Genomic DNA, 12,379 nt, shown 5'->3' with positions numbered 1-12,379 from the left:
ACTAGGTAACACCCCTACAGAGCCTAGGAGACAGGCAGACTGTAGATGCATAGCTTTGTTTCTTGTGCAAATGAAGCTCAGACCATCCCTTTCCTTCAGGACTAGTGGCATTGCAGACCTATTGACTCAGGACAAACGGATTTTTTACATAACCAAGTGCAGTAAAGACTGGAGCAGAATTCCTGGTCCCGGCAGAGTCAGGTAGAGCTTTTGTAGATAGTAGGGATTAGGTCAGATCAGGAGAAGAAAAAGGAAAGATGGAGGACAGAGGAGCGGAGGATTAGGATGAGTCTGAGAGTATAAGAACTTAGTTATTAGTAGTGCTGTGAGAGGACAGGAAAAGAAGGGACAGAGTGTGAGTTCAGAGCTAAAGCCATGTAGAAAGAATTTTGTCTTAAAGTGAGAAGGGGGATGGACAGAAGAGCACAGTGTACGCAGACCTCAGATAACCCCATGCCAGCCCTAGCGTCTTCCCCAGGACACTGGGTTTCTCAGGGCAGGCCCCTGGGAAGATTCTGATAATTTCCCCTGTTTTCTGATCATCGAATGACACAGGGCTGCCTGTCTGTCAAAAGAAGTTGGTGATGAGACACTGTAGCAGTGCAGGGGAAGTCCCCAGTATGAATTCAGGCACCATGTGTTTTAAGAGCACAAGTTTCAGAGAACAGGGGGCTTCAGGGGCATCAGAGTAGGGTTAGACCCACGCTGGCCAACAGGCTTACGACAAAGAGCACCCTCGGGCAGCAGGTACATTCCATGAGGATATGGCCCCTGTCACTGTTAACCACAAAGCAAAGTGCAATTGGCCAAAGTACTCAGCTAAAGGGTGTGTGCATCCCTGAGGCTCCAGAGTGTGGATCTGAGGAGGTGTGAGGTCTCCCCTAGGGCATGGCCACAGACCACCACCTGACTGTGGTACCCTAAGGAAGGAACCTCAAATCTGTGTGCTTGAGAACTTAGTTCAGATTTGGAAAATCTGAAGCCCGCGCAGTGACCAAGCAGAGAGGGACGGTGCGGTGCCTCCCGGGCAGTGCAGGGCCTCACGCATCCTGGGTGCAGCTCCTGAAAATGGTCTCGGGACATAACTGGGAACAGTGTGCGAACTGTGGTCTCTGCACTAACTTGATTTTTGTTTTTTACTGTTCTTCAGCTTTATGCCAAGGACCAGGAAGTAAGTTTTTCTTACATTTTCAGTATCTAATGTCCTCAGACTCCCACACAGACAGAGGACTGTTCCCCTTCTTCTCTGGGTTCTGATAAGGCGGGGTGACTGGACTTGGAGCCCGTGATTCTGTAGCTTGCCTTCACTGACCATGTTAGCTGCATCAAGTCCACCGCCCACCTTCACAACATTTCTCTCCAAGGCAGTGGCACGCCCTTCCCTGCCTAAGCAAACCCATGTCTTTGACCACACATTCCTCAACTCGATCAGCCCGTTCTCTTCTGTGTCTTCACACTCTCCTCCCTTCAGACCCCCTCCTTAAGCTGCGGCACAGGTGAGTCTTCCTCCGACCGCCACCCCGCCTAACCACAGCCCCCCCACCCCACCCCCACCCCCACCCCCCCCACACACACACACCCGGGCAGCCCACATTCTTCTTGCTGGCTGTGGGCTGTGGAGCTTAGGGAAAAGCTATTGCTCATGTCCTACATAAACTGAGGGTCATGAGACAGGACCTGCTCACAAACACTTTTGAATCATGTCTGCTTGTTGACTGAAGTCTTCTTGGGATAGGGGCTGTTGCCAGGCTGCCTAGCGCTGCCTCCCCTCCTGCCGGCATCCTGCTCACATCAGACACATCAGTAGTTGTGCGAGCACAGGCAGGTGACTCAGTCTGTCCCAACAATGCAAATCAATTACATAAGTAATTACAACAACCAGGTTTTTTAAATTTATTTATTTATTATGTATACAGAAGAGGGTGCCAGATCTCCTTACCAATGGTTGTGAGCCACCATGTGGGTGCTGGGAATTGAACTCAGGACCTCTGGAAGAACAGTCAGTGCTCTTAACCTCTGAGCCATCTCTCCAGCCCACAACAACCAGTTTTAAGGTTCTCAAAAGTGAGGAAGACTGAGGTGGTAAAGTCTAAAAAAGTCTCCCGGGTCAGATTTCAGCAAAATAAACACGTTTTCTAAATAAAGGAAAGATGAAGAGAAGGAAGAAATTTTTTAAGTAAGGAAATCAGGGATAAATTTAAAAAATAAATAATCCCAATTAGAGAGTTTGGGTTTTTTCCCCAGATCTATATATGCTTCAGATAATTTTCCACTCTGAAAATTACTCATCTGGATTCATATTAAACCCACTTTCCTAGTGGTAAAATCATTCCATCTTGCCCAAATGTACATCACGTTATTTGAAGATGTAGTTCATAACCCTCCCACCCCTAACCCCACCCCCAATGCACCACAGCCTCAGTGCCCTGTAGCCAGATGAGTTTATTTATCGCAGGTGTCCAACTCAATCCAACCAATTGACACCTATTCTTAAACCAGTGAAAAGGCCTCATTGGCCCTCCCTCCCGGGGCCACAGGCCTCTGGGGCTAGCCCGACCACACTGCTGTGGAAGGCCACGGGCTTCCTGCCTTCCATCCAGCCTCACAGGAACTCCTGAATGAGCCACTGCCAAGCCAGTCCATCTGCAGGGGTGTTTTGTTTGGTCACCATATTAATTTTAATTATTAAGCTCAAATATTTTTAGATAGATGGACTTTTCGAGTCGGCAACACCCCTATGATGGCTCATCCTGGCAGAGCCGCAGTCCTGAGACTGTGTGTGTACACAGAAACTTCAAGTGTGCTTTCTTGTGTGTGTGCATGTGGGTACTAGTGCATGTGCACACATGCGTGCCCATGTGTGTGCCTGTACATGTGCCCCTGAAGACACCCAAGGGCACTGATCATCAAGCAGCAGAGTGGCCAGCAGGCTGTCTACCTAGGGTGAACACTTAGCACAAACTGCAGAACAGATTCCGTTCCCATTTGGAGGAATCTCCACAGAAACTGCCCTGGATCCCAAGTACACTTTCTTTAGGGTTTGCCAGGGCACTTGAGCCTGGCGCTTCCCTGCGTCCACACTGACGGCCCACAGACTCGAGTCTTCTCTGTCCCTCTGTGCCTCCCCACCGTGTTCCCAGCAGAATTTCCTCTTTTCCCGTTTGTTTTTATTCTGGATTTTCCCCCACTGGGGTCTCAAAGCAGTACTAAGACATGAGGAGCACAATTTCCACTCTAAACATGAGGAAGCCAGGCACAGCAGATTGATGTGCCCAGCACCAGAGCACTGAAAATCACAAAGCTGACACTCGGGTCTGTGACCTCAAGACTCTGCACCACACATCTGAAGGGAACAGTCACCTGCCTTCTGTGGTCCAAACTGTAAGACCATTCTCTGTCCTTTCTGTAATGTTTTTGTGAACTTTTAAAGAATTTCATACCGTGTATCTTGACCATAGTCACCACCACCTGCTTCCTCCCAGACCCGCCCCTCCCCGACCACGCCCTCTCTTGAGGAGACTGTCTCTTGAAGTTGTGTTGGTCATCCTGCCCCGATGGTCTTTCCATCCCTTTGTTAGAGATGTTCTCTAAGTACAGGGGTTGTGCTATAAATGTATTAATTGGGGGCAAGCACCTAAAATGCAGTTGATTTCTGCATTTTTATCACTTGTGGCTTTCAGTAATGATCTCAATTTCTGTTTACAGACAAAGCAAAAGGCAGCAAGTCCCGAGATAATCTGGGTAAATTTCTCTGATCTGTAATCCCATTCTTGGGTCTTCTGTGCAACGCCTGCTCTGGGGGAGCTTGCAAAGGGTGGGAGCAGACACAGACGCAGGAAGCCCTGCTGCTTGCCTCTTCCTGTCTGTTCCTCCTTCAAGACCCTCTGAGTAACGGTCCCGCTGCTCTGTGCAACACAGTGAACATTCTGCTAACAAAATCCGAGTTCATTCACTTAAAAGTGCAAGAAAAATTGAGGGGCCAGAGGAAGCACTTCATCAAAAATTTGCAGGAAGACGTGGTGAAAAGCACGAGGGGAGGCCCTGACAAGGGCAATGACTTTAGTGAGAGGGTGGCCTCTGTCTCCTAGACAGCAAAAGGAAATGCAGGCTGGCTTCCTGGCATCCTCCTATGTGAATCTGGCCTTAGCGAATGCTTGACCTGAAACCCCCCAAAACAAATGTCCTAAGTTATGCTCCTTCCAAGTTTAATTTTATGTTTTTTGGGTTTTTTTAGCAGGCAACGCAGGACACATCAGTAAGTTCCTCTCTGCGCTTTGATCCTCATTTGCTGCACCTTGCTTCGCAGAATAATTACAACGTTCAGAGTCGTGGAATCTCTACTTCTCCGCAAACACTGTCTCTCCTTTCCTTTCCTCCTCCTCTGTCCTTGAGACACTGGACACCCCTTGGAGATGGGATTACAGAACCTAAACCTTCTCAGGAACAGGCACAGCCGAGTGAAAAGTAGGAATGTCCCTCCATTTGAAAATCTCGTGGCACACACGGGAGAAGGCTAACGTGGTCTCCTCCTCAGTAACACGGGAGAAGGCTTCGGTGGCATTCAGTGAGTCCCACCTGCAGACGGAGGGTCCCCACACCAACAGTGATGTTTGTAGAATGAGTGGAGTGTGCCTATGAGCACAAGTCTAGAAGAGGAGCCTACAGACTATTGTGGATGGTACTCTAACAGCACATCTGTCAGGAGCCAGCGGATGCAGGGCGAAAGATGTGAGTGACTTAGGAAGGAAATAAAACCCGCATGTGGTTGGCCCAAATTGAGTCAGCTTTCCATCCCTGTGGAGTTTCCGCACAATAGTAGCCGTAAAGGGACTATTGACAAGAAAAGTGAACCTCCCTAGGACTCAGTGTGTTAACACATCTGCCCACGATTTCGGAGGCGGATCAGACCTTGAATAGGTTAATCCCAAAGGAAAGAGAAAAAAAGAATGTCAGAGTCAGGGCTCATGAGTCACACCCTGCATAAGGAGGTTATTTTGCAGAGTACAGGAGTCTAGGGTCCTAATCCCTTTACCCACAATCCCTACCTAGAATGTCTTCAATCTGTCATATTCCTCTGTGACAAGCCTGGTCTGGTGAACAAGGCCCTAACTCATCGCAAAGGTAGGAACTCCATGGTCTCCTTGAGAAGACGAGGCCATTGACTCCAGCTGACCAGTCCCAGCTGGGCAGCGGAAAGGAAGGCATGGCCACGTCAACAGCACGCTGCCCAGGGGAGGGTGCTGACCTCGGCTAGTGCTGCCCAGTGAAGTGAAACTTCACTGTTAGTGTCTCTTTCCGACTCTTTCCCAGAAAGATTTTTATGTAAACCGTTTTCCTCCGCTAAAGAACTAACTGACTTCTTTTTGTTTTTTCCAATATTTTAGCTGGAACCATCGGACCTATCAGTGAGTTCCTTTTTATCTCTTTGTCCTTCTATGGGACCCTCCCCTCTCGGTGCCCCACCTGTCTCAACTCCCATGCCGGAAGAATTTCCCACGCATTTTCCTGATTGCTTTCAAAGTTCATGCCACCTCCCGATGTCCAAGACCTGAGACAAAGTGCCCTGAAAAATCACTGAGTTTAAGAAAAGGGAAAGTTAAACCATTCTTACATTTTTCTTTTGTTGGGTTTTGTTTTTTTTTTTTAATGTTTTTATTTAAGATGGGTCCTGAATACCTTGCTCTGATAGGAACTTTTGAGATTCTCTGCTAAATTACTTGCCATCTTTGTGTTAGCCATTGTCCCTATGGTTGAGCTGTTCCATGATTTCTTGGGGAAATATTGGTGGCATGCACACTCTGCAACTGTCAGCCACATTGACGTTCCCTTGTTCACATTGCAGTGCAATTCTCCGCGCCGATCCGTGAGTATCTGCCGCCCTTTCGATAGCAGACCTGCAGGGGTGGGGTGGACCTGCAGGGGTGGGGTGGACCTGCAGGGGTGGGGTGGACCTGCAGGGGTGGGGGTGGACCTGCAGGGGTGGGGGTGGACCTGCAGGGGTGGGGTGGACCTGCAGGGGTGGGGGTGGACCTGCAGGGGTGGGGGTGGACCTGCCCCATTCCTTGGTGCTGTGTTTCCCGGGCATCTCATTACAGTTTCCAAAGGGGCCTTGCGTGAATTGCAATGACCTCAAATCCCACGTGCTAACTTAATAAAAAACAAAATAAGGGCCTCCAAGGGGCAGTGTAATCGCCCTAAAGCATTGGAAGGTATACTTCTCAAACCATAAGTCTCTGGGGAAATGGAAGAAGACAAACCTACATGGAATGAGTCTTTCTCGGTTGCCTAAGGCTGAACCACCACAAAACAAAAAGAAGCCTCCACTCTTACAGGTCCCATAGGCTCCATCCGTGATAGTTCTGCTAGAATGAAAGTTGAGAGGCAGGTACGCAGGTATTTCCTTCACGCCAATTAATGATCTCTATCTTCCTCCCCTCTCTCCAGCTGGAGCTACAGGACCTATCAGTAAGTTTCTTGTCTGATTATCCTCGGTGGTGATTACTCTTTTTCTGCAGTAGCTAACGGTTCTTTTCCTGCTTTCTATGGTGGAGTTCCAAAGGTCCGGAAGTGTCATTTTCCTGGCCTTTTTGGTTTTCCTCCGAATGGCATTTCAGTGAGTCATCTGTGACGTGTGAATACACATTTCACTGGCAAGCATGAAGTAGAGGATGGACCCTTGTAGAAAGTTTCCAGGAGTGTACCAACATCCCAAAGGGGCTTCTAACAACAGCATGAGGGAGGCCAGTGGGAGCGGAAGAAAACAGTTCCAGCAGGCAGGGTTTTTCTAGTCCTCTGGTAGGGTTTAAATGGAACTTCTGCCAACCACATCTCAGGGGAGCCCTCGGGCAAAGGGCTTTTCTCTGCCTGAGCTTGCTCTAGCACTTACACTTACACACTCATGGCAAGAGAGTCGGCTTGCTGCAGCCTCCCTCAGGTGTACAGTTCAGTCCTCACCAGAGAAAGCATGGAGATGAGAGCATTGGTGTCCAGAGCCCAGAGTCACCTTCTAACTCCCCTTCTTACTTCCTTCTCTTCTGTTTCTTCCAGGGCTGTCTCAGAGAACCATCGGTAAGTCACCTCAGTATCCATTGCATGTTTGGACCCTTGAGATTCTTAGGCTTATAGTCTGGTTCGTGTTCGTTATCTCTACGCACAGACTCAAACACCGAGCACTGCCTGCTTGATTATCCCTCCCAGAACTCCTATAGGGGGCGTTAAACCAGGCTCAAGAGTGGAAAGGTAGTAACCGTGGAAGTGGAACCCGCGAGCCTGGGGTGTCCCCTCCTGGCCCGCTTGTCACGGTCAGCCCTTTAGATCCTGCCCACAACAAAGATTTTCACTACTAAGGCATGGAGACCTCCCCCCTCCATGCAGTTGTTTGTCTTGTAAATGACGTAAACATCGTTTCCTCTGACTTCTAATTTCCCTGAGGACTTTTCTCCAGACAGTCGGTTCATTGTCACCAACTTCCAAGGCAACTGTCACTGCCTGAGATACGTTTTCCCTCAGAAACAGTACAAGTAACAGCTAGGTGCCAAGATAAAGTTGTCCATTGTTAGAGCTTTATAAATTGAGTCCTAGCCACACGTAAACTTTTTTCCATGGTATGTTTTATAGTCTTACTAACAAAAATTAAGATTTTTTTGTTTAAATTCTGCACCTAAATAAGTATGACGTGAGGCTGGCTCCTCTAGATCCATGTGATCAACCAAATGAGCCATCGCCGGCTGACTCTGAAATGTCTCGGTACCATTTACATTATTTACATTATTTCCTGGGGCCGAGCAATGATGACTAATGACGAGTGAGGCAGGCGTCACACTGTCCTTAATAAGGTGGGGGCTCAGGTTCTTTTTTTAAGTGCATTGGTGTCTGCCTGCATGTATGTCTGTGTGAGGATGTCAGATTCCCTGGAACTGGAGCCACAGACAGTTGTGAGCTGCCATGTGGGTGCTGGGAATTGAACCCGGGTCCTCTGGGAGAGCAGTCAGTGCTCTGAACCACTGAGCCATCTCTCCAGCCCAAAGACTCAGGTCTTATTGACTCTGAGTCCTTCTGCTACCATCTTTGGGTGTTAGAAGCGGGTTATGGAACGTACTGGGTTCAGGAGAGAAGGGGCCACGGGAAGACGAAGGTGAACCAGCAACGGCAAAGCAGAAGAGGATGAAGATGACAGAGAGAGAGAAAAAAGAGAAAACGGAGAAATGGAAGAGAAAAGGGGAAGAAGAGTAAAAGATGCAGGAGGCAGAGACTCAATATGGCTGAGACTGGGCAGAAAAGGACAGCTGCACAGGATGGCACCGGATGGCACCAGATGGCACCGGATGGCACCGGATGGCAGTGAGGGAAACTGAAGAAAGAGAAAAAATGTGAAATTATCATGTACCCACGGAGTTGGTGGCTGACATTAAGTTAGCAGGTATTCCAGGAGCTCTATCCCAAAACAAGGGTGTGCACACACGCATGCACGTGCACACACACACACACACAGTGGTGGGGGGAGAGAAATTGCTAAATTATGTTGCAAAACACCGAAAATTCTAGCTTGTCTGCTGCTCGTCGCCCAGGGTACCCAGATCCGGGAAGCCACCTTCAGATGGTGGGTCAACCGCAGACACTTTCCATCATGAGCACCGTGGCATGCGGTGTGGTGGGAGAGAAAGAGGCTGCGTCCCAGTGGGGGTCCTTTGGATTGACCCAACCGCACCCACGCAGGATTACCATGGCCATCCGGTGCCGGCTGATCGGTGTGTCCTCAGCAGGAGAGGCTGTCAGCCAGCAGCCAAGCCCCTTCTTGAGAGGTGTCCTCGCTGTGGTCTCCACAAGGCTCAAAAGCCGTCTGGGCACCATCCTCTTCGATGTTCCAACAAAGCTGCCCTGCCCTGGAAAAGGCCCCACAGAACTCCTCCAAAGCCCTGTGCACACCGTCTACAGGAGTCCTGACAGCAGCATGGCCGCAGCTTGTGCAGGAGAGACCGCCGTTCCCCTTCTGGACACGTCACCCACTGGGGCTCGTTCCTGTGTGAGCAGTGCTGCAAGTGAGGGGGCAGGTCTCCAGTCTTCCGGTCACCTCAGCAGCATCAACTGACCCTCTGCTCAGACTCTGAAGCTCATCACATCAGACAGCAGTCACCACCACAGTCTCCAAGCAGAATCCGGAAGAAGGACAGACTAAGCCCTTACCTCCTCTGCCTGTGTACCCCTGGGACGTGTTAGCTGGTGAGAAATAAGATTCTTATTAGATTATAGTCCCTCGTGGAGGCAAATGGTTTCTTCTCAGTACTGGCAGGAAAAGCAAGAGTTCCTTCTTCCTCTAGCATCCCCTGCGTCCACAAGAACCCCACAGTGAGAGCTACGCACGCCTTTTGTCCGTGGTTAGCAGACTGGGCTAGTTCTCCAAGATCTCAGCTACCCCTCCTCCTGCTCTTCCTCGCCTAGAAAAATTCTCCCGCAAAAAATATTCACACTAACATGCCAATTCTAATTTCTTTGTAGTGCAAACTCCTGGCCCTATTGGTGAGTTGCCTGTAGATGAAGTGGATCAGCCTGAGTGACAGTCTATGACAAAGAAGGACGTTGGCTCCAGCTGTTCCCAAATCCTGTTCCTCGGCCGCGCCTCCCCCTGTATCACACCGTCCTTCTCAGAGACTCATATTTTAGAAAATGGGGGTCCCACTGCCCTAAAATCAGCATTTATTGTTTATGATTGTAACGCTATGTCAATAAACACTGGAATAGCTAACCGAAGCAAACCTGATGGTCGAGAGGGCTGGAGGGAGGGGTAAAGCTGAAAGGGGGTGGCTGCGAAAACGAAGCCTGCGGGGGGGGGGCGGGGGGGGGGGCGGGCGGGGGGGGTGGAAGAAGGCAAGGGCGGGGACGTAACTAAGGAGCTCACCGGCAGCACCTGTCACAAAAAGCAAGCCTGAGGAGGCAGCCCTCCCTCTTAGCTAAATCTGGAGGGAGGCCGGGTGCTTGATGCCAGGCTGCACGCAGCAAGGATGCCCTGGGAAGTACTGGTGCTGAGTGCTCAGATCAATACTGCCTGGAAAGGCTGCTCTCAGCGAGCTCCTTCGGAGAACAGTTTGCCTGCTTTGTCTCTAACCACAATCTTCTTTTGTTTTTTCTGTTTGTAGCACAGTTTACAGAATCCAGTGGTAAGTCCATGATGTATTTTTTCTCTCTCTCTGGTGTTCCTTGCCCTCGCATACTGTTCAGAGGGCCTGTCCCTCCTCTTGATGGTTCTTGTTGCCGTACACCACCGCCACACTTCCCACTTTGTACCTGCTAAGAACTCTCTAGAGTTACATATTAAGAGAGGGACTGCAGAGATGGCTCATTTGTTAAGAGCAATGGCTGCTCCTGCAGAGGACCCAGGTTCAGTTCCCAGCACCCACATGGAGGCTCACAACCATAACTCCAGCTCCAGGGATCTCTGTAGATACCAAGCACACACATAGAATACAGATATACATGCAGGCAAAATACCCATGTACATAAAATAATTAAATTTTTTTTCAAATGAGAGAAAAGGAGAAAGGAAATCACCAAATGTCACGATGTACTCTGAAACATGGTGTGCTCTTATAACATATAACATGTTCTATACACAGAATAGTTTTCCCAGGCCCCAGAGAAAGGCGGCTCGGGAGAGCTTTGCAGTTTACAGAGGCCCTGCTAGAAGATGATGGTAATAATGTAGAGAAAATAACAAAGGGCGAGAAAACTTCCCAAATAAGCCCTAAAGAGGGGAGACAATACAGTTTGAACAGACTGAGGCTGGTTGGTCTTGGTGCTGTGGTGTGTACAGCCCCGCAGGCGTCCGCAAAATCATGACCTCTGTGACCTCTGTGACCTCTGCAGCAGGTGTTGTTTTCCACCCTGAATGCTGGTCTTAAAGATTTTTTATTTATTTATTTATTTTTGGCAAATGAATAAAAGTCATCATAGTTGGCTTTTGGCACACGCCTGTAACCCTGAATCACAGCTACCTCCATCTCTACTATTAACTATCCCACACCTGCTGCCTTGGAAATTCTCATAGAGAGAATTCTTAGCGGCCCAAAGTCTCTGAAGAGCCACCATAGGTGTGCTGCATGTGAATGCTTTTGAAATATTATAATATATACATGAAAACTGTATTGCTGGTTTTATTCCTTCTAGCCTCCCTGTGAGTTGTGGATGAAAAAGAAAGTTTAGAGCAGGCTAATTAAAACTAAAAGAATTTACAAAAACGAATGAGGAAGAGAAGCTTTTCGGAGGCCCAGGTGGGGCGCGGGTGTGAAGGGGCTGCAGAGGCCCGGAGCACACGGACCACGATGCTCTCGGTCTCAGTGTCAAGAATTCTCCATCCTGGGTGGAGAGGAGGTAAGTGACGGCTCCCTGATGGCCGTCCTGTGTTTGCTCTTCCCTCAGAAGAACCTTCACAAGCCTGCCTCCGTAAGTCACACGCTGTTCGTGAGTAAAGACTCTCAGAGAGGCCGGGCTCTTCCCCTCTTCCTTCTGCCTCATGCTGCTCCCCTGCTCCTCCTCTGCTCCTCCCCTGCTCCTCCCCTGCTCCTCCCCTCCTCCCCTGCTCCTCCCCTGCTCCTCCCCTGCTCCTCCCCTGCTCCTCCCCTGCTCCTCCCCTGCTCCTCCTCTGCTCCTCCACTGCTCCTCCCCTGCTCCTCCTCTGCTCCTCCCCTGCTCCTCCTCTGCTCCTCCTCTGCTCCTCCTCTGCTCCTCCCCTGCTCCTCCTCTGCTCCTCCTCTGCTCCTCCCCTGCTCCTCCTCTGCTCCTCCCCTTCTCCGCTGCTCCTCCCCTGCTCCTCCTCTGCTCCTCCCCTGCTCCTCCTCTGCTCCTCCCCTGCTCCCCTGCTCCTCCCCTGCTCCTCCTCTGCTCCTCCTCTGCTCCTCCCCTGCTCCTCCTCTGCTCCTCCCCTTCTCCTCCGCTGCTCCTCCCCTGCTCCTCCTCTGCTCCTCCCCTGCTCCTCCTCTGCTCCTCCCCTGCTCCCCTGCTCCTTCTCTGCTCCTCCCCTGCTCCTCCCCTGCTCCTCCTCTGCTCCTCCTCTGCTCCTCCCCTGCTCCTCCCCTGCTCCTCCCCTGCTCCTCCTCTGCTCCTCCCCTCCTCCTCCTCTGCTCCTCCCCTCCTCCTCCTCTGCTCCTCCCCTCCTCCTCCTCTGCTCCTCCCCTGCTCCTCCCCTCCTCCTCCCCTGCTCCTCCCCTCCTCCTCCTCTGCTCCTCCCCTGCTCCTCCTCTGCTCCTCCCCTGCTCCTCCCCTGCTCCTCCTCTGCTCCTCCCCTGCTCCTCCCCTGCTCCTCCCCTGCTCCTCCTCTGCTCCTCCTCTGCTCCTCCCATGCTCCTCCCCTGCTCCTCCCCTGCCCCTTTACTTTTTCCACCATCTA

At 50.6% G+C, this 12,379-nt stretch overlaps 1 protein-coding gene across 6 annotated transcripts in view; it reads left to right on the top strand.

Annotated features, from left to right (window-relative positions):
* The window catches only part of Tsbp1 (testis expressed basic protein 1), a 72,435-nt gene that overhangs the window by 40,687 nt on the left and 19,369 nt on the right, over positions 1-12,379 (top strand). For all 6 annotated transcript variants that reach the window (XM_037199737.1, XM_037199736.1, XM_037199735.1 and 3 more), the window contains exons 16-25: positions 1,151-1,171; positions 3,706-3,741; positions 4,235-4,255; positions 5,385-5,405; positions 5,843-5,863; positions 6,445-6,465; positions 7,048-7,068; positions 9,496-9,516; positions 10,134-10,154; positions 11,413-11,436. In XM_037199737.1, the coding sequence (XP_037055632.1) occupies positions 1,151-1,171; positions 3,706-3,741; positions 4,235-4,255; positions 5,385-5,405; positions 5,843-5,863; positions 6,445-6,465; positions 7,048-7,068; positions 9,496-9,516; positions 10,134-10,154; positions 11,413-11,436 (228 nt within the window). The remainder of the gene's footprint in view (positions 1-1,150; positions 1,172-3,705; positions 3,742-4,234; positions 4,256-5,384; positions 5,406-5,842; positions 5,864-6,444; positions 6,466-7,047; positions 7,069-9,495; positions 9,517-10,133; positions 10,155-11,412; positions 11,437-12,379) is intronic.

Source organism: Peromyscus leucopus, chromosome 16_21, assembly GCF_004664715.2.
Source record: "Peromyscus leucopus breed LL Stock chromosome 16_21, UCI_PerLeu_2.1, whole genome shotgun sequence".
NCBI classification, from domain to species: Eukaryota; Metazoa; Chordata; class Mammalia; order Rodentia; family Cricetidae; genus Peromyscus; species Peromyscus leucopus.
Note: the sequence above shows the minus strand (reverse complement) of the source record. Positions and strands in the feature narration are given on the sequence as shown.